This window comes from Coregonus lavaretus, assembly GCF_964263955.1.
Source record: "Coregonus lavaretus genome assembly, chromosome: 12".
In the NCBI taxonomy this organism is placed as follows: Eukaryota; Metazoa; Chordata; class Actinopteri; order Salmoniformes; family Salmonidae; genus Coregonus; species Coregonus lavaretus.
In genome coordinates, this window is record NC_139999.1 from 31,440,872 (window position 1) to 31,466,946 (window position 26,075).

At 43.8% G+C, this 26,075-nt stretch overlaps 1 protein-coding gene, 1 long non-coding RNA gene and 1 pseudogene across 3 annotated transcripts; 2 read left to right on the forward strand and 1 right to left on the reverse strand.

The window, feature by feature from the left end:
* Window positions 1-1,095: 1,095 nt before the first annotated feature.
* LOC311137980 (zinc finger protein Eos-like) lies at window positions 1,096-3,777 on the forward strand (the record flags this gene model as incomplete). The annotated part of the gene is made up of 7 exons (XM_084172625.1): window positions 1,096-1,142; window positions 1,276-1,380; window positions 1,567-1,836; window positions 2,037-2,204; window positions 2,341-2,490; window positions 2,574-2,705; window positions 2,900-3,777. The coding sequence occupies exons 1-7, from the start codon at window positions 1,106-1,108 to the stop codon at window positions 3,775-3,777; spliced, it is 1,740 nt and encodes a 579-aa protein (XP_084028751.1). The 5' UTR covers window positions 1,096-1,105.
* A 5,130-nt stretch (window positions 3,778-8,907) lies between these two features.
* LOC311138132 lies at window positions 8,908-10,833 on the reverse strand. The gene is made up of 3 exons (XR_014614018.1): window positions 10,224-10,833; window positions 9,487-9,661; window positions 8,908-9,313 (listed from the first exon to the last, which is right to left on the reverse strand). It is a non-coding gene; the product is annotated as an uncharacterized lncRNA (long non-coding RNA).
* A 9,740-nt stretch (window positions 10,834-20,573) lies between these two features.
* LOC311138807 (dynein regulatory complex subunit 2-like) lies at window positions 20,574-26,023 on the forward strand (annotated as a pseudogene). Its single transcript has 6 exons — window positions 20,574-20,717; window positions 20,853-21,020; window positions 21,117-21,286; window positions 21,692-21,830; window positions 21,886-22,056; window positions 24,736-26,023. The product of its transcript is annotated as a dynein regulatory complex subunit 2-like (transcript).
* Window positions 26,024-26,075: the final 52 nt, after the last annotated feature.

The following is a 26,075-nucleotide window of genomic DNA, read 5'->3' on the forward strand; positions in this document are numbered from 1 at the left end:
TTTGACAGCTCTTTGGTCTTGGCCATAGTGGAGTTTGGAGTGTGACTGTTTGAGGTTGTGGACAGGTGTCTTTTATACTGATAACAAGTTCAAACAGGTGCCATTAATACAGGTAACGAGTGGAGGACAGAGGAGCCTCTTAAAGAAGAAGTTACAGGTCTGTGAGAGCCAGAAATCTTGCTTGTTTGTAGGTGACCAAATACTTATTTTCCACCATAATTTGCAAATAAATTGATAAAAAATCCTACAATGTGATTTTCTGGATTTTGTTTTCTCAATTTGTCTGTCATAGTTGACGTGTACCTATGATGAAAATTACAGGCCTCTCATCTTAAGTGGGAGAACTTGCACAATTGGTGGCTGACTAAATACTTTTTTCCCCACTGTAGGTCAGGTAATTTCCCAATTTGAGTTTAGTAATTTCAGTAATGAAAAGGTGTAGTGAAGGCGGTGTTTGAGACTAAGATCCTAATTCTGAAGGCATATAAATGAAGAAATTTAAATGAACTTGTGCTCATCTAAGGATTACTCCTCTAGACGATGCATCATGGGTGAATAAAACATGACTTACATTTGAGTTTTTACAGCATCTTGAAAAAGTGATACGATAATGAGAAACATGTCCACAGACACTGTTTTTACGTAATAAATATTATAGTTTAATGCAAACTTCTAGTTTACCATTTGTATGATTTATGGACAAACTACAGCAACATATTTTGTGTTTTATTCAAATAAGTTTGGTTTTTCTCAAGTGAAATTGTATAAAATGACCCGAGAATTTAATCCGGACGCATTTCGGTAATGAGAATTTTGGGTAAAAAAACAAAAAACAAAATGTATTCAAAAATAAGACTGTGCCATACACTAGGCATCTTAGTCTTCATAATGATAGTTGCAGATGCATCATGGTTTTCTAACTCAATTTGATAACTGTCCGCTGAAATTGCTGGACTTGGCTCAATGAGGGTCAGTTGCACTTCATGAATTTTCAGCTACTATACATTTCCTGGAACTGTGTATTAATGTGTGTACAGAGTAAAGAACTGTGATGATTTAAAGAGGTTCTCCTCTACCTGTTTTCCTTCAGTTAGCTGGTGTTAGAATGGATGACGACTGCAATGGCCGTCCCTACATGTCAGGTAAGTCTATGGAGGGCAGGGCATGGACAGTCCTTTGTATTAGCTGATTTACTGAACTTATGGTTGTGACATTATCGAGATGGCTGAATGGACTGTCAGTAGGCCTACATCATTTTGTGTGTGTGGACTGCAGGCAGTGGAGACTCTTCGATGGAGAGGGAGTTTTCAGGGGCCCTGGGAGGCCCCACAGTGAGCACCCCCAACAGCCAGCACACTTCCCCCAGCCGCTCTCTTAGTGGTCAGTTCCAATTTGTTAATTCCTTTGTTGTTGTTGTAGTAGAAGTACTGAACTTTATTATTCCCAAGGGAGAGTATGGCAGTTGGTTTTGTGGCTCAGATGTTTTTATTTTACTTTAGCAAGCACATCCGTGTCTCTGCTCTCATCATATGTCCCTCTCCTGGTCTAAACCCTGTCTCTCTCCAGCCAACTCCATCAAAGTGGAGCTGTACAGTGATGAGGAGGCGGGCCGCGGCACGGGGCCAGAGGATGAGAGAGGGGACAGGGTGGAGGAGGAGGGGGGTTCTGAGCAGGGAGGAGAGGCCGGAGGAGGGGGCTACAGGGAGCTGGCCAGTCCAGAGCCCATGTCACCAGGAGGTGCCATCCGGCTGCCCAACGGGAAACTCAAGTGTGACATCTGTGGGATGATCTGCATCGGGCCCAATGTCCTCATGGTGCACAAACGCAGCCACACAGGTGACTGATCAATTGATTGAGTGATTGATTGATTAGTCCTTTATACAAAAATATGAGGTTAGTTTGTTGAGCAGATCTGCCCCGAAACCAGGTTGACATTGTAATTTGGGCACGTGACTGGGAATGAAACTGATTTCAAACTGGTTTGTAATTTGGTTTGTAAGGGGTCGGGTGTATAAACTGGTATGTGCCTCCTCCAGGTGAGCGGCCATTCCAGTGTAATCAGTGTGGGGCCTCTTTCACCCAGAAGGGGAACCTGCTGCGTCACATTAAGCTGCACTCGGGGGAGAAGCCCTTTAAATGCCCCTTCTGCAGCTACGCATGCCGCAGACGGGACGCTCTTACAGGCCACCTCCGCACTCACTCAGGTGAGAGGGATACACATACTGTACACACACTTGGGTGAGGAAAATAGGGTCTGAGTTGAACATGTCAGTTCCTGAGCAAAATACAGAGTTCTGTATGTATTCAAGGTATGTTGACTTTATCCCTGTCTGTCCCCAGTGTCGTCTCCCACAGTGGGGAAGCCCTATAAGTGTAGTTATTGTGGCCGCAGCTACAAGCAGCAGAGCACCCTGGAAGAGCACCGTGAACGCTGCCACAGCTACCTGCAGAGCCTGGAGACACAGCAGCCAGCCAACGCTCACACTCAAGGTAGTGTAGAAATAATACATACACACATACTCACACACTGTATGTTACTGCTTCTATCTATGGTGTTATCATGTCTTTTATAGAAGAGGAGCTGAGGGACCTGGAGTTCATGCCTGACAACCTGCTGCAACCTTCCTCAGACAAGATGGCGTTCATCGATCGGCTGGCCCACAGCATCACCAAACGCAAGAGATCCACACCACAGAAATTTGTAGGTAAGCACTTAATTGGAATTTGTTTATGGGGAGGTGAGCAAAGACACCGCTCACACACACAGGTAACACAAAGGGTACAAGATCATTCATGAGATCAGGTGTCAGTTTAAAAATAATGACCGACCTGCACATCACTAGTTCCTCCCTATGAGTTGTGGTACAGTGTGATTCCATGCCTTCTATCTGCCCTGCAGGACAGAAGCACATGCGCCTCAGTCTGGCCGACATGCCTTACGAGCTCAGCACCGCCTTCGACAAGGATGGGGAGACGCACCACGGTGGTCTGGAGCAGCAACACTACACTAGCCTGGGAGGAGGGTACCTGGGGGGACAAGGAGGTGGAAGTGGTGGTGGATCTGAAGGCCTCCGACCCCTACGGTTGCCTCTCCCTCACCCCTCCTGCCTGTCGGAGCTCCGGCCGGTCATCAGCTCGGCTCACACCCCCATGGCTACACAGGGGCCGAGGCTGGACTGCACTGGGGCCGGGGCTGGCCTAGGGTCCACGGGTGTGGGGGGCAGGGAGGCTGCAGAGGGCCACGAGGACCTGCCTCCTGGCTGCAGCCACGGCCCGTCACCTAGCAACGGTTGCCAGGACTCAACGGACACAGAGAGCATGCCGGATGAAGTGTTTAGCAGTGTGGCGCCTGCCCTGCCGCTCAATAACAACAACAATCACCACAACCTCCGCCACCTCCACTCCAACCACCACCCTCCTCCTCCGCCCCTACTGCACCACAGGGGCATGGACAGCCCAAGCCACACCAAAGACAGGGATGGAGAGAGGGACAGGGAGGAGGGTGGCCACCCTGTTGTCCCCCCACCTCCTGCCCTGGCCCCAGGCTCCCCTACCTCCAGGCAGGCGTTTCGGGTGGTGGACGGAGAGGGGCACACAGTGCGCTCCTTCCGCTGTGAGCACTGCCGTGTGCTCTTCCTGGACCACGTCATGTTCACCATCCACATGGGCTGCCACGGCTTCCGCCAGCCCTTCGAGTGCAACATCTGTGGCCACCGCAGCCAGGACCGCTATGAGTTCTCCTCCCACATTGTCCGTGGAGAGCACCTGCCAGGCTGAGGCTGGCTGGACGGGCCTCTGTACTTAGGGCTGTTTTTACTCTGAGAGAAGGGCCTGCAATGGGTTTGGTCTGCACTGCATCACACGAGGGGGAAGGATAGTAAAACACTGTTTTTGGTAAATGATTTGTACACAGGCATTGATACTGATATCACAAACCTCAACTTCAAATAGGCACATTAGAATAGCTCAATTGCATCACTTTTTAAAAAATGGAGAATCCTCACCACTCTGAATACACTTTTCAAAATGTCTGCATTCTTACAAGAAAATGCTAAGATAAAGAGTAAATGCACTTTTCTATCCTCAGAAGTGCCTTTCTCTGGTGTGGTCTGTCTACCTTTCCTCTCTTATCCGGGTAAAAAACCGGGCGCACAAAACAGTGATGCTACTAGCTAGACAATGTGATTTATATCTGACCTTGTTTTCCTCTACTGCACTTTAATCAAGATTTTAACTAACATATAAAATGCAAGAAAACAAACAGTCGTCAATGTGCACTTTGTTGCGCTTGCGAGCTGCAGTCAGACAAATCAGTAGTCGTCTTCTTTAGCTGCCATTAGGCTCCCTAGGAACTTGTCCGTTTAGCAAAGCCCTATTTGAAAAGCACTTTTATCAAATCCATTCCATTCCCTAAAACACTTAGTCCCTGGGGGCGTGGCAGACACAGTGTTGTGTAAGATTGTGTATTTGGTGTATAGTAGGTCATGTATTTTAAGAAGAGTTGTGGTGCAGGCCAGACCCAGGATCCCAAGTCAAATGGTAAGAAGGATTTGAGGGGTTGGCCTCAAATGAGTGCACTTTCCAATTTCAGTTTGTGTGTGTGTGTAGGTGTTTGTTCTTTTGGAAGTTTAGTAAGTTAAATGAGAGAGTTGAAGGCTTTTATCAGTGTGAATGTCGTGGGGTGGAATGCGGTACAGTATGTTTGTTTTGTTTCATTTGATTGCTTTTGTTGCACTGATTATATTAAACTATTTTATAGAAGAGGTTATTTATGGCCTGCACATTTCTCTGTGCAGTGTGTTGAAGGAAATAAAACATTTTTTTAAACTCACTCCACAAAAGGAGAGCCACTGCCACTATTTTGGAGTTGACTTCAACAATGGGTGGAGATAAGATTGTTGGCAATTTTAGAAGGTCCCTGATATCCCACTGTGTTGCTTACTATGAAACAAACCAAAACAATATTATTTATTTAAGTGAGACCTAAAACAATTGTTGTATATTCATTGTATTGTGCCTTTCATGATGTTGACCTCGCTGACAATTCTTGGAAAAATTTATCTTTGACATTACATTAAATATCCCAGCTGGCCCTGCTAAATACCCAAGCTGAATCCTAAATTGCCCTCTACTAATCACTAATTTATGTTTATCAACATAAGTGGCCTAATGTTGATAAACATTTTATAACATCGTCCCAAAAGGAAAGAGACAAAGACATGTTAAAAAAAGAAGCACTTTCAGGCATATGAAAGGTTTTCAAATTATCTTTATTTGATAAGTACATGTGCATGAGATTGTTTGTCACCTGCTGCTAAGGCATGAATGAGTGTAATGTGTGTGTGGTTGACCACAGTCATTGGTGGTTAAGATTGAGAACGTGATTCTTCAGAAGTGACTTCGAAATGCTTATTTTGATTCAATGATTTTCTTTCTTTCTCATTGTTGTGTTTATAGAGCACTGACGTTGGTAAACATTTTCCTTGGAATCATGAAGCATTCAGATCCCTTCAGTCAACTTTGACTTAACAATGCTTTGATCAAAAGGAACGTGATGAATACACAATTGTGAATTAAAAGAAGCAGTTTGGTCAGTTGTGGCCCTACTCTTTTACCCAATCTCTTAGTCTTCACAGTGAATGAACTTGGAAGCCTGTAGGATTTATAGTTCTTGATTAGGGCCCAGAGTTTCCCATGGTCAAGCAAAACTCCTGGCCCTACTCTTGACACAGAATAAGTATGAGAGACAGGAAAATCTGCTGTGGGATTTATTTTTTAAATAAATGTGAAACCCTTTACCTCAAATGATAATTGCCTCTGTGGGGAGTATGGGTTTGGTGATGTTTTTATTTTTTGGTTAATTTGATTTAATTTTGGCAGCCCTGTATCTTCACTTCATTTAATATTTAATTAATCTTACAAAAAAAGGAATGTGCTTTGAAGTGGACTGTATACAAGAAAATGCCTCATCCCAATGTCAGAAGAGTCACAATCTTCTAAAGCAATTACGTAGAACTGAAATTGTACTGAATTACAGGGCATAGTTGCACTTAATCAGTTGCATTAAACTTAATCTGTAATGCTGTTCTAATAGTAATGCCTTATGAACGGATATGTAATTACTGTTCAAAGTAGAGAAATTATATTTCTAATGTAATCCGAAATGGTTGGATTATTGAATTGACGTGGAAGTTCTGCATCGATCGTTTGACGCCAGTTCTTGAAACAGCAGATTTAGGTGTCTCTCCAGATATGTTTCTGTGTGTAAATGTTGCTATTGTGCCTTTGCCCCCTGAGGCCCCTGAGGTTTTCACACTGTTTGATGTTGGCTACATCATAGATTTGAGGACAGAACGCTTGGCCATGGGTCTTGAAAGCTCAAACGGTAACAAAAATTGATGTCATAAGCTAGGTTTCCATCAAATTGGTGACAGATTTTCATGTGAATATTCTAAAATCCGCATAAAGAAAATGTGAATTTTCCCGCAGTGGTGCATTTCCACCAAACTGACTCGTTGCGGATAAAAATCAGTGCGTGATAACAGTGCACAACGTACTTTTTCACGTAAGTTTTCATGTACCGAATAAAAATCTAATGTTCAATGTGTTTCTATCGCATTCAACTCTGATAGTTTTATCACAAACTGTTAAGTTAAATAGCAAATGTGCCTACTCTGGTCTTAGCACGTGCGCTCTAGCCAACAGCTTGCGATACAGTGCGGGTAGGCTCTGCAGGTAGGCTAGTCTACAAACATGAGATTATTATGGATAAGAGTGAAAATATTTGTATTTGTCAAACGGCAGTCAAGCATCGATCATCATGTCACCAGAATATGACCCTCTACATTTATTGGAAAGGAGCATTAAGCTCATACCGTGAACTTTCACCACCCTGTGAAGTTCTTTTATTTAATCTGTAGCCTAATACACTGCATGGATTCCCAAATTGTAGTGGGAGGACCACACACCATGTCATCACGAGACTCCCAAGTTTACTTCGATATGATGGTTATATCAATATTTGCGCATAAAGGTGTTTCCACCGCCATTTCTCGCATAATACATCTTACCGACACAAAGATCCCACCATGTCAAACTAACAAATGATCTGTTACCATTTATAAAATTGTACCGAAGCTTGTTTCCATCACAGCTGTTGTGATTTTTATTTATACAGTATGACTTTACTCACAAAAACTGGATGAAAATGTGGTTAGAGATACATTTGGATTTTTGTGTTAGTTCTAGCTATTTCACATCAGTCACCAATCCAACAACTAGCTACACATGCAGCCCAATCAAAAGACCAATTAGTGAAAAGATCAGAGTCAGCTGCCTGTACAAACGCAGCCTATGGGAGAATCTCAATTGCACACTCCTCCCGTCCTCCTCAAAATCCATTGGAGGAGCAGGTCAGAGGGGTGGGACCTCTGGCATTCTCATCCAATGGGTTATGAGGTGGAGAGTGGCCTCAAGGAGTATGCAATTGCTATTCTCCCAGTGACAATGAGGGGGTTCGATTAATTGTGCCCGTGTAGGCTGAAAGTTGACTGCATTCGATTTGGAACCGGCTGCCTCTCGGGCATGAGCCAGGTGTCCCGCCCTGTCCGACGGCATCTGCCTTCCCAATTAACTAGTTTGAAAATGTAAACATTTATTTTATGGAAAAGAGATGTACGTTTCTGGACGATGCACCCAGGCCAGCGTAATAGAACTCCCTCATTGACTGTCATTCTACAAACTCTGTAGCTTGTAATTGACCCATCTCACAGTTTTAGCTTCAATTTAAAATGTGCCTGGGACTTTACTCAGATCTGTGAATTATGATGCAAAAACATATTTGTTCTGTAAACCAAATGGCATGTACAGTTCTTGAACAGAGCTATATTAAAGAGCTTAACTGAATTAATAGCAGATATGTCTGGGCTTTGGTAATAGTGTGAAAAGGCAAATTCAGTTAACGTAACTCGACAAGGATAATTGGACAGGATGTATCTCATACTTGCCCTGGCTATGACCAGTGCAGTTTCTTTCACATGAAATCCATTTTGACCAGAAGTTCAGCAGAAAATCCCTGAAAAGGTAATCCTGGATTTGATTCTTTAGTGTACTACACTGGATTGCAGTTATGCTTTTAAAACCTGGTGCATGAGGTAACAATACTGTTTGCAACACTTTCCTTACTCAGCTTTCCCCAAATAGTCTTGAGGACAAATTACTCAAGCTTATTTTGTATTTCTCCTTAACAGCCACCCCAGCTTAAGAGAACACATTTTATTACTGATGTGCTCGTTTTTGTGGTTGCATTTTGCCCTTGTTTGAATGTTTTCCTTTTCAAGGTTTCTCTATTGCACTGTGTTTGTGTTCCCTTTGACTTGACTATCTGCTCTGTTACCTTTTCTCCTCCTTCCCCTGTGAATCGTGTGGATTCGCTTTAACTACTGCAGAGCATTTTTACATGTACCATAATGTAATTAAGTATTTGTGTAATCAAGATTAAAACTACTGTAAGTTTTGTACTGTATTGAAGGAGAGTCTATTCCAAATAAATAAACTTTACTTGACTGGCTGATATTTCCTACATTGATAAATAAGACTCAGATATTTATAAAGACATTTTGATTTTGTAGCAAGTGAAAAACATCTTCAAATCAATCTGAGCTCTGGGTGGCCCACCCTGTAAAAAAATAACATATGCCATCAGAACAGTAATCCAAAATCACACCATGTAATAACAGGCAACGTTAGAGGAAAAACAGGAATGGTAATGTCAGTTTCTGGATTTGGTTGAGGATTCTCTTAATGCATGCAGATATCCCAGGCATAAGGCTTTGTCCAGGCCACAGGTGTCAAACTCATCTCATGGAGGACAATGTCTGAGTTTTCACTCCTCCCTTGTACTTAATTGATTAAGGCCTAGATTCAAGCAGATCAAGCGTTAACCCGCGATAGCCGACACCCGCAAAACAACTGCTATGCTGATCTGATTGAATAGAGCCCTAAGGTCACTAATTAGTTAGGAACTCTCCTCACCTGGTTGTCTAGGTCTTAATTGGTCATATTGAAAGGAAATCATGAAAACCAGCACACGCTCAATCCTCCATGGAATAAGTTTGACACTCCTGATAATCAGTTAGTGGCAGAGTTAATGGCCATGGCAGAGCTTGGCGCTTGAGTTCTCACACTGGGCCTGAAGTGGGGTGGTGGTGTGCGGTCCTTCCTGGCCTCTGGAGCAGTTCCTGACCACCTTACTGTGGATGACACAGCTCACGCAGTAGTGTAGCTTCACATAAGAGTTTGGGCAAAACGTAGGCTGCACAGAGGAAAGGATGTTTGAGTATTTAGTGTAATAAACCACTGATCTGGGATCTAATCAAGCAAAAGACAGATGCTCCAGTGCAGTGTCATTCAATGCTGGTCCTGGGGACCGACAGTGTGCCTAATAGCGTCACACATGACTAGTTACCCTTTGACCAATCTACTCACATTCAAACACGCTAGCCTCTGAGATGTCCCTGACAGCAGCCTCAACAATGTTCCTGATGACAAACTCTTTGATTGCCTTGTCCTTGGACACACAGCGAGCACAGTTGGTGCAGCGGATAGGCTGCACATGCACACGGCCCATCTTGGCACGACCGCAGTTCCTTCTCTTCTTAGTCTAAACAAAGGCACAATGGATGTCTTGAAACATGAGCACAGAGGCTCACTGTCGAATTATTCACAAGGGTTTCTCAACTCCAGTCCTGGGGACCCCACTGTGTGCAGGTTCATTTCAGTCAATTAGGTACTCCAATTTCACTTAAGTGCTGTGTCAGTAATCTCAGTATAGAATACTTTGTTACACACGAACCTAGAGTGCAGAAAAATAACCAACCTGCAATGTAACAACTCTTTGAAAACCAAAACAAACAGACAAAACCCATTTTTCAAGTAGCCTCAAGTTCAGTTTCCTCAACTCGAGCATTATTCAGCCTACATAAAATGCATTCATGTTTACATTTCCCGCCTGAGCGTTTCCAAGCAGTGTAGTGGTCTTTGCCAGAACAGGTAGCTAGCTAGTTAGTCCACAGTTGTGCAATAGTTCATTGTATAAACTTAATTCATCAAGTTTTTTTACACTTCAGAACATAAACTGATTGGATGTCAATAGGGGGGACTGTACATTTGACAACAATGTGAGTTGTTTTTCAAAAACGTGGACAACTCAGCAAAACACTCACCATGTTGAACAAAGGCTGGAAAGGGGACCAGAAGTAAGGGTAAGGACGAACGAGTTGTTATTCTTCGGTGGAGTTTAACCGCTGTTGGCATTCAATATGTTGCATTACCGCCCCTAACTGAACTATAGTATACATCCATTACACTTTGTGATACAAATGGGAAAATATTTTTAATGACCCTACCAACTAACCCTACACTCATTAAAACCCACCACCTTATTCCACTACTTTACCCTATCTGATTCTATCCCAGGCCTACGAGTCGGACCTGAGAGGACAGGATACTGCCACTCAACACACCCTGTAACTCTTACATTTTAGTCATTTAGCAGAAGCTCTTACCCAGAGCGACTTACAGTTAGTGAGTGCATACATTTTCATACTGGCCCCCCGTGGGAATCGAACCCACAACCCTGGCGTTGCAAGCGCCATGCTCTACCAACTGAGCTACACGGGACTCTTCTGAAGTCAATCTCGTACCCCAAGTACTTCTCTGCAGCTGCCACCACATCTATTTTCTGTGATTTACGTTCCATTTCTGCGGTACAGTTGATTACCATTACTAGGAACGCTAAGATGCCAACCGTACTGAAACATATCACTCATTGGCCTATCCTCTCAGAATCCCTCACCCTTGACCCACCCTCCTCTACTTCCTCAACATGCGCCATCTTCTGCACTACTCTGACCCTGGCCACCGCCACCGCAACCGCCCTCTCTCGCACCGGACACCTCCGATCCCCAGCAACATGGACCGACAGAACTATATCTCTCCAGCACTTATTATACCTCCGTGCTCCAGCACCCTCGATGTTGTGAAGCACACAAATCACTCATATATATTTATTATTATCAAATGAATCAACTATTGACTTATTTTAGTTCTACAAAATAAACAATTGCAGAAGGATATGGGGGCATACGGTATCTTCGTCAGTAGTAGTCCGTCATTTCCCATGATGCATTTCCATGAATGCGCAATTTACAAGCATTTGTTCGTTGTATTACAAACGACATTTCTCTGTCGATCTATGATGTTACAAATTGACTAGCGCTTCAGGTATCCAAACATTCTGTTTAATTAATTGGACATCATTTCAATTAGTTAGAGGGAAAAAACATGCGTCCATATTTTCCTGTCTTTCCTTGACAGCGAGAAATGTCTCCATGCACCCCTCGAAGACAGAACGGGGCGGGGTCGGCCCCGGCCATCACAAGTTTTCATTGGCTGAGGCGCGTCGCGTTCCACCCTCCACACAACGTAGTATAGTGTGGTCATTGTTCTATCTGTCGTGACTCGTGATACCTCAGCAGTAAGCACGTACATATAACAGATCAGCTAGCTTGCCACTCTAGCTAGCTAAAATTACCGGCACAGATAGAACAATGATAAAAACATATTTGTTATTGGTTTACCGAGTCATATCTAGCCATAACCTTCAAAACAACGTCATCACGTCGTTGTCAGGCCTCCCTTGGAAGTCTGGAAATTGTTTAATTACCAAAACTGTTTGATGTTACATTTCAATACATTTTAACCACACTGCTAACCATATGCCTAACCTTAAATTAAGATCAAAAAGCATTTTATGATATAGACAATGTTGACTTTGGGGCTGTGGTAACCCTTGGACGCTGTGTGTTAGTTCATCACTGTTTTCAGACCGGGTAGGACACATTTTGCAGCGAGTTGTTCCATATGCTAGTTTGCAACATTGCAGAGAATGTGCATTAATGATGATAATAAATTATCTGGTGGTTATTGGAAATGGAATAACTCAATGTTATTGCATGATGATTTAAAAAATGTGATTAAGAATCTTATTTCTGTTTACTGGAATTTAGCTACCTCTAATGCAGAATATGGGAAATATTGGGAACTGCTGAAATTTAAAATCCGCTCAGCCTGTATTACTTAAGGGAAACGGCTTGCTTTAAAAAGGAGATGTGTGGTAGCTGAGCTCGCTAACAAAATTGCTGATATCGCAGAGATTGAGCATCTTGATCTTAATGAAAAAGCTAAATTGAATGATTTACAGAATCAACTACAGTGGGGAAAAAAAGTATTTAGTCAGCCACCAATTGTGCAAGTTCTCACACTTAAAAAGATGAGAGAGGCCTGTAATTTTCATCATAGGTACACGTCAACTATGACAGACAAATTGAGGAAAAAAAATCCAGAAAATCACATTGTAGGATTTTTTATGAATTTATTTGCAAATTCTGGTGGAAAATAAGTATTTGGTCACCTACAAACAAGCAAGATTTCTGGCTCTCACAGACCTGTAACTTCTTCTTTAAGAGGCTCCTCTGTCCTCCACTCGTTACCTGTATTAATGGCACCTGTTTGAACTTGTTATTAGTATAAAAGACACCTGTCCACAACCTCAAACAGTCACACTCCAAACTCCACTATGGCCAAGACCAAAGAGCTGTCAAAGGACACCAGAAACAAAATTGTAGACCTGCACCAGGCTGGGAAGACTGAATCTGCAATAGGTAAGCAGCTTGGTTTGAAGAAATCAACTGTGGGAGCAATTATTAGGAAATGGAAGACATACAAGACCACTGATAATCTCCCTCGATCTGGGGCTCCACGCAAGATCTCACCCCGTGGGGTCAAAATGATCACAAGAACGGTGAGCAAAAATCCCAGAACCACACGGGGGGACCTAGTGAATAACCTGCAGAGAGCTGGGACCAAAGTAACAAAGCCTACCATCAGTAACACACTACGCCGCCAGGGACTCAAATCCTGCAGTGCAAGACGTGTCCCCCTGCTTAAGCCAGTACATGTCCAGGCCCGTCTGAAGTTTGCTAGAGTGCATTTGGATGATCCAGAAGAGGATTGGGAGAATGTCATATGGTCAGATGAAACCAAAATAGAACTTTTTGGTAAAAACTAAACTCGTCGTGTTTGGAGGACAAAGAATGCTGAGTTGCATCCAAAGAACACCATACCTACTGTGAAGCATGGGGGTGGAAACATCATGCTTTGGGGCTGTTTCTCTGCAAAGGGACCAGGACGACTGATCCGTGTAAAGGAAAGAATGAATGGGGCCATGTATCGTGAGATTTTGAGTGAAAACCTCCTTCCATCAGCAAGGGCATTGAAGATGAAACGTGGCTGGGTCTTTCAGCATGACAATGATCCCAAACACACCACCCGGGGAACGAAGGAGTGGCTTCGTAAGAAGCATTTCAAGGTCCTGGAGTGGCCTAGCCAGTCTCCAGATCTCAACCCCATAGAAAATCTTTGGAGGGAGTTGAAAGTCTGTGTTGCCCAGCGACAGCCCCAAAACATCACTGCTCTAGAGGAGATCTGCATGGAGGAATGGGCCAAAATACCAGCAACAGTGTGTGAAAACCTTGTGAAGACTTACAGAAAACGTTTGACCTGTGTCATTGCCAACAAAGGGTATATAACAAAGTATTGAGAAACTTTTGTTATTGACCAAATACTTATTTTCCACCATAATTTGCAAATAAATTCATTAAAAATCCTTCAATGTGATTTTCTGGAATTTTTATTCTCATTTTGTCTGTCATAGTTGACGTGTACCTATGATGAAAATTACAGGCCTCTCTCATCTTTTTAAGTGTGAGAACTTGCACAATTGGTGGCTGACTAAATACTTTTTTTCCCCACTGTATATCCACAGTAAAACTAGTCCTATATCGACATAACCTGAAAGGCCGCTCAGCAAGGAAGAAGCCACTGCTCCAAAACCGCCATAGAAAAGCCAGACTACGGTTTGCAACTGCACATGGGGACAAAGATCATACTTTTTGGAGCAATGTCCTCTGGTCTGATGAAACAAAAATAGAACTGTTTGGCCATAATGACCATCGTTATGTTTGGAGGAAAAAGGGGGTTGCTTGCAAGCCGAAGAACACCATCCCAACCGGGAAGCACGAGTGTGGCAGCATCATGCTGTGGGGGTGCTTTGCTGCAGGAGGGACTGGTGCACTTCACAAAATAGATGGCATCATGAGAAAGGAAAATTATGTGGATATATTGAAGCAACATCAAGACATCAGTCAGGAAGTTAAAGCTTGGTCGCAAATGGGTCTTCCAAATGGACAATGACCCCAAGCATACTTCCAAAGTTGTGGCAAAATGGCTTAAGGACAACAAAGTCAAGGTATTGGAGTGGCCATCACAAAGCCCTGACCTCAATCCTATAGAACATTTGTGGGCAGAACTGAAAAAGCGTGTGTGAGCAAGGAGGCCTACAAACCTGACTCAGTTACACCAGCTCTGTCAGGAGGAATGGGCCAAGATTCACTCAACTTATTGTAGGAAGCTTGAGGAAGGCTACCCGAAACGTTTGACCCAAGTTAAACAATTTAAAGGCAATGCTACCAAATACTAATTGAATGTATGTAAACTTCTGACCCACTGGGAATGTGATGAAAGAAATGAAAGCTGAAATAAATCATTCTGACATTTCACATTCTTAAAATAAAGTGGTGATCCTACCTGACCTGTTAGAAATTGCGTAATTCAAATCTGGTATTGGAATAAGAATCAAGAGATCTTCAATCCAAGCTAAATTTATTATATGCAAAATGTATGTATGATGAGTATGAAGGTTCGTATATACGGGTCCACTGAAATACCACGCAGGGCACTCAGAGAACTAATCCATTGTTACAGGTTCTTCTTCAAATACTCTGACAGAGATATTTCCCACTCCCTGCTGGCCAATCAGAGTAGAGACTGAGCATGGTTTAGACTTACTCAGCCAATCCGTTGGCGCACCGGCTGGTCCCAGCCTCTTGGCGCATCCCTGTTGCCAGGCATAAGTTTTTATCATAACAACCTGTAGAGTCATCACTTTTTGCAGTACCCATGTCCTTGGACGGTTCACAGATCACAAAGAAGCAGTGTAGTCTCTGTGAGAAATACAAGTCTTATCTATAAGAAATACAAGTTTATCTCATCCTAGCCCCTAACGTTCCTCACATGAATCACAGCCTGTTATGTGAAACAATTCATATCAGTACAGTATAAACCTTTTATGCTTTAATCATTAATGCATTCTTTGTAAGTTAGTCATCCCATCCAGTTATGAGAAAATAGAACCCCACAGACCTAAAACAGGGATTATTTACTAGGATTAAATGTCAGGAATTGTGAAAAACTGAGTTTAAATGTATTTGGCTAAGGTGTATGTAAACTTCCGACTTCAACTGTACATCCGTGGACTCATCGAGGAGGAGGCTGAAACGCTGGTCACCCACATCTGCGACCAACTTTTTCAGAAAGCATGATGCTAGAACACCATTAATCATTTCTGTGCACTTTGTCCTGTGCATTTTGAAGTGGGTAGCAGCAGTGGAGTCTGAGAAAGCAGCTCTACATGTTTCTCCAAAGTGATCACATGCCAGCATGGAACAGTGTTCAGCGATAGCTAATGCCATGGGGGCCTCAGCCTTTTTTGCAGAGGTAATTTTTTTAACCATTTTTTTAACCAGCCTTTGAATTCAGGGTTTGATTCTCACTCCTTTCTGTATTTTTGAGTGTACAGTTTAGACTGAGACATGATGAGCTAGCCAGCTAGATGTTTAGCTTATGTCACAGAGAGGCACACACACAGTGGACGAGGTGAGTAAGTGACTGAGGCTGTGTGAGTCAAATGCAGTGATTTATTTTAGACAAAGAACATTTTACATTTACATCTCTCCCTGAATGTGCGATTCATTTGCAGTCTGGACGCGGAGGGGTGAACATCTCCTGCTCTGACTGCAGCTGGGAGGGACTGCTGCGCGAGGACTTGGCCGCCTGTGAGTGCTTTGGGACGGGGGTGGGGGCCACGGCAGCACCCGCTGCTCGTTGAGAAGAGTAAGAACGATACGTGCTTTCACGTCAGAGTCTCCAAAAGTCTCCAATAACACCAGAAAAAGTCGCTAGATTTGTCGCTAGTCGATTTTTTGAAAATGTGTCGCTAGATGGGTCTGAATACTCGCTAAATATAGCGACAAAGTCGCTAAGTTGGCAACACTGCAAGAGACATTTAATAAGGCACACTCGGATGTGACGATGTAAAACGTCATTCAAGGGCTGAGGGTTTAGGGCCGAGGGCTGTCTACTTTGAGTTTGGACTGCAGCCTTGGGGCACAGATAGAACAATGAGACAGATATTTAATTGGATATATAAATGTGAAGCATCCGCTTGGCTTTCCACTCGCACGAGCTGGCTGGCGGAGAGAGGGCTGAAAGCTGTGGCTAACGATAAATCGTTGATAAACAAATAATCAGACTTTACTAGGTGTGGCGGCGGTTTGGCACGGCTGTGCTGTGACTGGGTCAGAGATGGTAGGAGATAGTGATGGAGAAGAAAGTGAAGCAAGTATGGAGCATAGTGGTACAAATAAAGGGGAGAGTAAGAAAGAGAAAAAGAAAGCTGGAGAGAAAAGGAGTAGGGGTTTGAAGGGTGTGCTATGTTATGTTGGCCCATCTTAGTGATGAGGCACTGGATAAGGTTTTAGTGTTGTACAACAGAGTGTGGGAGGAGGGGAAACTACCAGGCAGCTGGAAGGGGGCAGTAGTGGTACCAATCTGGAAGCCAGGGAAGGACCAAACGTATGATTACGGAGAGGCTAACTTATTTCCTGGAGAGCAGGGGGCTAGTATCGCCACATCAGAGTGGGTTCAGGAAGGGTAGGGGAACTATGGACCCAGTACTCTGCTTAGAAGCAGAGGTCAGGAAGGCTCAGGTGAACAAGGCTGTTGTAGCTGTCTTTTTTGTGGAGAAGGCGTATGATATTGTCAAAGTTGCGTCAATTCAAATCTGGCATTAGGAACAAAAGAGGTCAACACGACTTCTAAGATATACTAGTTATTTTAATTAATGCAAAAACCTTCAATGGTAAATATGATGTTTCGTATATACGGGCTCTCTGAAATACCTCGCAGGGCACCCCAGAGAACTAACCCATTGTTCTAGGATCTTGCTCAAATACTCTGACAGAGAGAGTTTCCCACCTCTCTGCTGGCCAATTAGAGTAGACTTGAGCGTGGTTTAAACTTACTCAGCCAATCCGTTGATGCATCTCTGTTACCAGGCATATGTCCATATCATAACAACCTGTCATAGTGAGAAGAGCCAGCTCCCTTAGTCACCATTCCTACGTCCAAGGAAGGTTCACAGATCACAAAGAACCAGTATAGTCTAGCATTTGGAGACACAAATCCCTATCTCACTTTACCCCCTAAAACAGCTCTTTACATCAATCACAGCTTGCCAGGTGTCACAACCTACATTAGCCCAGTCAAGAATGCATTCTTCCTAAGTTAGTCATCCCATCAATTATAAAAATAATAAATCTCTCACAATATGATGTGGAAGGAGGGGTTGTTAATCAAGCTTGATATTATGGGGGTAGGAGGAAGAATTTACAACTGAATAAAGGATTTCCTGTTTGGAAGGTCTATCCAGGTGAGGGTGGGAAGTCTCTGTCAGCTACCTGGTGGATAAAGGTACACCGCAGGGGAGCGTGATTAGTCCTCTGTTGTTCTCAATCATGATCAATTATGTTTACTCTCAGGTACAGACGGATATTGGAAGGTCGTTATTTGCAGATGATGGGGCCTTATGGAAGAGGGGAAGAAATATGCCACACATAGTCAGGAAGGTACAGGAAGCAATTGATGAGGTAGAGCGGTGGGCATTAATGTGGGGATTCAGGTTCACTGTAAAGAAAACTCAGACAGTGTTCTTTACCAGGAGGAAGGTGGGAGATGAGGTATGCTTGAGGTTATATGGGAGAAACTTGGAGAGGGTGGGGGCCTTCAGGTTCCTTAGGGTATACTTCGACACTAGACTGACCTGGGCAGAACACATTGAGAGAGTGGTGGGAAAGTGTATGAAGGTGCTAAATGTGATGCGCTGTCTGATGGGGGAAGGAGTGGGGGGCTGGGCGTTCCTCATTGAGGACCATGTATGTTGCATTGATCCAATCTGTAATAGACTATGGCAGTATAGCGTGTGGTTCGGCAGCCCGGACCTCATTGGAAAGGCTAGATGTCATACAGGGGCAAGGACTCAGAATATGTAGTGGGACATTTCGGACCTCCCCAGTGGCTGCACTATAGGTGGAGATGGGGGATATGCCATTGCAGATTAGGAGACAGCAGCTGGCAATGAATTATTGGGTCAATCTACAGGGACATGGGGTGTCTCATCCTGCGAAAGGGATTTTACAGGCATGCTGGGAACATGAGCGAAGACAGAACACGAGCTTTGGGTGGGTGGGTAATACCCAGGCGAAGGGGATGGTACTGTATGGAAGGGAGTTTAGTCCAAAGGTAGCTATTCCTGTAAATCCACCATGGCTACTCCCGCCTCCAGTAGTTGATCTAGAAGTGTTGGAGAGACTACAGAAAGATAAGGAGGGTGTTGATCCATCTGATATGTTTAAGAGACGTCTGGATACTGTGTGTCAGGATTTTGTGGCCATTTACACAGATGGTTCAAAAGATCCAACGACAGGACATACTGGGTCAGCATTTGTAGTGCAGGAATGTGGGGTGGCAGTCAGGAAACGTATTACAGATCATCTGGCTGTATATACGGCAGAGCTGATGGCCATACTGTTGGCCTTGCAGTAGGTGGAGGAAGTCAAGCCAGACAGAGTAGTTATTTGCTCTGGTTCATGTGCAGTGTTGATGAGTCTCCAGTCCTTTAGCTCATGTAGCAGACAATACCTGCTTTATGAGGTGCTACAAACCCATGGCAGGATTAGACAGATGGGTATACAGATAAGATTTACTTGGGTCCCAGCCCATGTGGGGGTGGAGGGGAACGAGGCAGTTCTCTGTGGCTGACGTGAGTAAGACATTTAAGCGTGTTAACCCTCTCAAGGCTGCCGCCCCCAGGTGGTGAAGGTAGGAAACAACACCTCCACTTCGCTGATCCTCAACACAGGGGCCCCACAAAGGACAGACAATTTTTACGCACTACACGCTTCAGCACTCGGCGGGCCCGTTCTGTGAGCTTGTGTGGCCTACCACTTCGCAGCTGAGACGTTGTTGTACCTTGACGTTTCAACTTCACAATAACAGCAGTTACAGTTGATCGGGGCAGCTCTAGCAGGGCAGAAATTTGACAAACTGACTTGTGGGAAAGGTGGCATCCTATGACGGTGCCACGTTGAAAGTCACTGAGCTCTTCAGTACGGGCCATTCTACTGCCAATGTTTGTCTATGGAGATTGCATAGCTGTGTGTTACATTTTATACACCTGTCAGCAACAGGTGTGGCTGAAATAGCCGAATCCACTAATTTGAAGGGGTGTCCACATACTTTTATATTGTGTATTTGTTTGTTTTTTATTATTATATTTTTTCTTCTCACAAAAGTAGTGCACTGGGCCTTTACTAGTCCTGTATTAGCAGACCGATTATAGCCATCTGTAGCCCAGGCAACTAAAAAAATCTCAGCACCCCCACCCAAATACAAAATACAAATACCCCCTTCCTGCGGCTATGCCTATATTATAATTGTCAAACATGACTGGTTTAGTCTATATTTATGTAATTAAAAGTCTCATTTTCTGGTGCCTCCCTCATGTCAGTGTGGACATGAGAGGCTGTAGCGAGGCTAAAATCTAACCGAGGATACACTTTTACATGTAGGCTAGTTATTTATGCAAAATAGATTTAAGTATTATTCCAATGTTGGCCTTTTTAAAGGCAATTATTTAAATGTGAATTTCTGGCTCAGTTGACAGCCCCATTTATCTATTTAAGTAGTAGGCTACTCTTATTAGCATTTTAAATATGTGAATGACCTAGGTCTTAGAATAGACCCATGTTGGCATATCAAAACATTTAAAACAAATTTGGGTTCGTTCATCTTCAGTTTGGGATGATTTAAATTGCACTTCGGGACTATTCTGGGACAGTGATGAAAAAAGTTAATTTCGAGCCCTGTATGTAGCAGGTTACCTAGGTAACATTGGCCAGAAAGTTGAAGTCAGAGGAGAGAGAAAGAGTGCCGCGCTGCGGCACAGAGGTGAGGACAGAGCGGAACCGATTAACTCCATTACTGACTATCAAATGACAGTAGTAGTGACTGATTGATTAATAGTAGAATACCACTCTTGATGTACTGGACTTATGATGAATCTGCTCTCTCTCTTTCCTTTCCATCTTGCTCTAGAGGATGGATGACTGGGACATCAGGCTGCCTGCTGCCACACATTAATTGAATGTTTTAATGAAATAAAAGAAGCCAAAAAGCAAACTGTTGGGGCTTTTCGATTTTTATACTCCAGTTGAAAATACGATTATTTTAGAGCACCAAAACAGAGCACCCCACGAGGAGCTTGAAAGAGAGGAACCATGCCAAATAAGGGTGCAAAGAGAGGAGGAGGGGGAAGCAGGCAGGGATGACAGAGGAGAGACTCCTGTACATGCAGCAGAGGGCCCAGGCAGAGGAGGAGATGGCCAAAATGGAGGGAGGACGTACTAACTCAATTCCTCAAGGTATACGTTCAAGTATTTAAACCAATGAAAAGTCACACAGGCCGATGCAACTTGTTAAGCCTATTCTATTGTCAAAGTTTCCTTGCATGTCCTCTAAGTACCATCCCGTAATACTATACCCTGTAATGCAACCAGGATAAGCTGCAGAAGGAGGAGCGCAACAGTGCGGTGAACCTGCACAAGCTGACGCAGCAGTGGCGAGCAGTTCTCCGCCAGACAAGGGCAGCTGAACTGCACAGTGACATTGCTGTGCTCAGCCAGACATTTGAGAGGGTGCTGGACCGGAAGGACAGTGTCATCAAGGTGAGGTATTTATTTCCACAAACATCTGTGAGAGAGTTCTTGTTTGACTGTGTCTGTGTGTGTGACAGTCTATATCTCTTTCTCTCTGTGCTGTAGTGTTTGGTGTGTAACCTGAGTGAGGCGGAGCAGCAGTCAGCCCAGGCCCTGCGCTCTCACCTGCAGTGTGTGGACTCTCTGCTGGCCCTGCAGAAGGGTAGGCTGGCATCCCTGGAGCAGCAGTGGAACATCGTCCTGGAGGGACTGAGCTACGAGTTCAACTCTGAGAGGTGTGTGTAAAACCTTCTCACACACACAAACACACATACAAACACACCAGGACAGATGGACCTATCCATCCAGTTCTCTAATAGACAACAGACACACTATACACAGTTCTGCACAACCATTAATATAGCTGAATTATGTTGCACTAAACTATTGAATTTAAAAGCTTTTCTAACCCCAATCATGCAAGTTTGATATTAACTAGATAGTGATGCTCTGTGTTGTATGTGAATTGACAAGTGTGTGTGTGTGAAAAATGTACTTACTATGACTGAGATATGTGGTTGTCTCACCTAACTACAGTATCTTAAGATGCATGCACTAACTGTAAGTCGCTATGGATAAGAGTGTCTGCTAAATGACTAAAATGTAAATGTACTGTAAATGTGTGTGTGTGTGTTTCCCAGGGAGCAGATCCTGTCCCAGCACCAGCAGGAGCGTGCCTACCTGGAGGACGTGACCTTTGCCATGGAGCAGTTCTACACGGAGGTGGATGGGGAGGCACGCCAGGACTACCAGAGCACCAGAGATGACATCAAGAACAGGGTAGGGGACCGGCTCAGACAGCCAGCATCACAGTTTTATTGCCCTCTTGCCATAGCTGCGGGAAGTAGCGGTGCTGAGGATCCAGTTAGAGGGGACGGTGGAGCGTCTGTGGCATCAGTTCAAACAGGCCCTGCGCTGCTACAATGAAGCCACGGAGAACCGTCACATGGCCTTCAAGTCACTGAGGACCTTCGACCAGCAGATGAGGAGGCTGCAGAAGATGCAGGTCAGTATAGGGATACAGAGACTACTGTTAGGAAATCTATGCATTTTTTATGTGTTTTGATTTAAGCACTTCTCAGTATTTGGTATTGAGACTTACCATATGCAGGTGGGCAACAAACTCTTTGGGTGTGGCGCCATTATGTGCACTGAATAAATGTTATTCAACTGCCGAAAACCCTCCCACTAATTGACCAACAGATTTTCTCATGGAGTTTTCATTCAGTACATTTTTCAGTACATTTATCAAAAGCCATCCCTTTAAATATGGTGTACCTTTAATTTGAATGATCTCTACAGACTCACTAGAATATATAGAGAGAACGGGTTCTGAGCATTAGGAATCAATGAAGAAAGACATCAAAATATGCATATTTGCTTCCATTTAGTAGATTTAAAAATACTCTGATCTTGTAGAATATTTAGGGTTAGGAAAGTATTTATGAATTGACCTACTTCATTAAAAAAAACAGAGCGGCTGCGGTTCCGGATCTTCTGGAACCCGACTTGCCGTGGCTATTGATATGGAGATTTCTGCGCATGTGCAGGATTATTTTATTTTTTACGTAGCTGCTGCCTACGTCGCTTCTGCTCAGTGCTCCGCTGTAGCTTCTGCTCAGTGTTCCCACTGCTCCGCTGCAGCTTCTGCTCAGTGTTCCCACTGCTCCGCTGTAGCTTCTGCTCAGTGCTCCCACTGCTCCGCTGCAGCTTCTGCTCAGTGCTCCCACTGCTCCACTGCAGCTTCTGCTCAGTGCTCCCACTGCTCCACTGCAGCTTCTGCTCAGTGCTCCCACTGCTCCGCTGTAGCTTCTGCTCAGTGCTCCCACTGCTCCGCTGCAGCTTCCCCCTCATAGACATGGAGGGGAAACTGTCAAGTTGTACACTAAAGATGGTTGACATGTTCAAACTATGCATGCCATGCCTCAAGTTATTTTTTCAGGACGGGTGTTAGGCTACATGCAGCTATTTAGGCAAGCATATCAAACTAAAGCAATCTTTAGGCAATTAAATTAAACACAAGCAAGACACATACAGGCAGTCAAAATAGTGATTATTTTGTCATTATCATTGCAAACATTGGCTAGTTATTTTGTCAGAAACTCTCTGTGGCAGCACAACTATGAAGATTATCATCAAAAATAGTATGCGGTCTAAAGCAGTAGTTGACAAACGACGTAAGGAATAATAGCGCACCGGGGGATGCAAAACAAACTCGGCCATTGTTAGACTCTGGTTACCGGTCCATGCTAGGGCTGCCTAGAATGTTCGGCTGCCCAGAGGTGGAACAGATAGGTAGCCTACTTGTGCAGTACTTGCATGATCATTGAGAAGCGAAATAGCAGTTAGTAGGGCCTGTGTTTGGTTAAAGCGCTGATTGTTTTTTGCCCCAATGCAAAACTCAAGTAGGGAGTTACATTATTTTTCGGAAACTCCAAATATGAAGAGTGGTACTCAGTGATGTGTTGTGTTGGATTTGCCCCAAACATAACTCTTTATATTCAGAACATAAAGTTAATTTCTTTGACACTTACTTTAGTGCCTTATTACAAACAGGATGCATTTCTCAGACTGCCCATCTTAATCTTTTATTTTTATTGGCCAGTCTGAGATATGGCTTTTTCTTTGCAACTCTGCCTAGAAGGTCAGCATCCCGGAGTCGCCTCTTCACTGTTGACGTTGAGACTGGTGTTTTGCGGGTACTATTTAATGAAGCTGCCAGTTGAGGACCTGTGAGAGGCGCCTGTTTCTCAAACTAGACACTAATGTATTTGTCCTCTTGCTCAGTTGTGCACCGGGGCCTCCCACTCCTCTTTCTATTCTGGTTAGAGCCAGTTTGCGCTGTTCTGTGAAGGGAGTAGTACACAGCGTTGTACAAGATCTTCAGTTTCTTGGCAATTTCTCGCATGGAATAGCCTTCATTTCTCAGAACAAGAATAGACTGATGAGTTTCAGAAGGCCATTTTGAGCCTGTAATCGAACCCACTATTGCTGATGCTCCAGATGCTCAACTAGTCTCAAGAAGGCAAGTTTTATTGCTTCTTTAATCAGCACAACAGTTTTCAGCTTTGCTAAGATAATTGCAAAAGGGTTTTCTAATGATCAATTAGCCTTTTTAAAATGATACACTTGGATTAGCAAACACAATGTGCCATTGGAACACAGGACTGATGGTTGCTGATAATTGGCCTCTGTACGCCTATGTAGATATTCCATTAAAAAATCAGCAGTTTCCAGCTACAATAGCCATTTACAACATTAACAATGTCTACACTGTATTTCTGATCAATTTGATGTTATTTTAATGGACAAAAAATATGATTTTCTTTCGAAAACAATGACATTTCTAAGTGACCCCAAACTTTTGAACGGTAGTGTATATGCACACTATACAGTCACACTTATGCAGGTGTACTGACTGACTCCCTTCCTATACATTCTCACATTTGCGCTCACACCCTGTCCTCATTCTGTGCTGTGTGATGGTGTGGATAAGGGGGAGAGGCTGCTACGTCTGGCTGAGATTTACATTTACATTTTAGTCATTTAGCAGACGCTCTAATCCAGAGCGATTTACAGTTAGTGAGTGCATACATTTTCATACTGGACCCCCGTGGGAATCGAACCCACAACCCTGCCGTTGCAAGCGCCATGCTCTACCAACTGAGCTACAGGAGGCCTACAGGAGATGTGTCGTAAGCTGGATACAGAACATGAGAAAGTCCAGCCCATCTACACCTCTCTCACTGCTGAGGAGAGCAACGAGAGAGCTAATGCTATGGAGCCTCCATCTGAGGAGTTGGCACATGCACGGGTAATACTGTTGTTACGGATACAGGTATCCTGTGTCTTTTTGTGTTTTTCCTCTCCTTCTGCCCTATTCACAGGTGTCCTATATGTTCCTGATTGATGGTCGTTGGGGTGTCTGCTGATTGCTGAGGTGGACCAATCAGTGGACATTCCTCTGCATTGCACCACCTGTTTCTGGTTTTTCAATCACACATCCCATTGTTTAAAAGCCAGTCAGTTGTGTTTGTAGAGAGATACTATTTTCCCTATGTGAGTATGGATACTGTGGTGTCCTGTGTTTTGTGTACTCACTCATTTGCTGGTTACTCTGTTTGGTAACTTTGTTGTGTGTTTCTGGGAAAAGGGGAATTTAAGCAAGTTGCCCTTGGGCATACATTACCCGTAGGAAGAAAACAGTCTAAAAACACTAGTTAGACCTGAGCGGACCACCCACTGTAATTATTGTATGATTAGCAGTAGCTTAGCGGTTCTTGAGGCAGGCAAGATCAGTTTAGTTTTTTTTTACACTATTGTTTCATTTCTTGGGTCCTGCTCAGCCCTTTTTCCCAAACATTTACAGTGTGTTAAAAAATAAACATTTTATGTTTGACGGTAGTTTATGGTTGTTGTGTAGTTTTTGTTCTCACTGTTTCCATGTCACGACTCTAATTTGCATGAATTATGTTACGGGTCTCTTGTCCATCCACCCTAGACGTTTAAAGCCACGGGGTTCGTAACAACTGTATTACACACACTGATCTGATCTTCATGACTCACACCTAACTTCTCATTTATAACCCTGTGTGCTCAGGCCATGCTGGACTACTCAGTTCTGGCAGCGTTATAACAAGGTTTTGCTGGAGCGGCTGTGTCTGTAACGGGAGAGAGGAGCTCTAACCCGGGAGACCCAGCAGCTGTGGGTCTTACTGCGCTGTCATCTCTGTTAGTGACCAGATCTTCTACCATCGCAACTCACTGCTGATGGTATCACAACCCACCCTCGCCATTCAACTCACTGCTGATGCCCAACGCAAGCGCCATACTGTCAAGAGGTGGCACACGTTGTTCAGCACAGGCACACATCAATCACATACAGCATCACTCATACATTAACTTCAAAAGGTGTTCAAGTTGTACACTGACTAAGAGTAAATAGAACTTCAAACCGGCAGAATGCCTCCTACTGGCAGAATCCTATTCCTTATTCTATTTTTGTGTTTTCCAATAACTATCAAA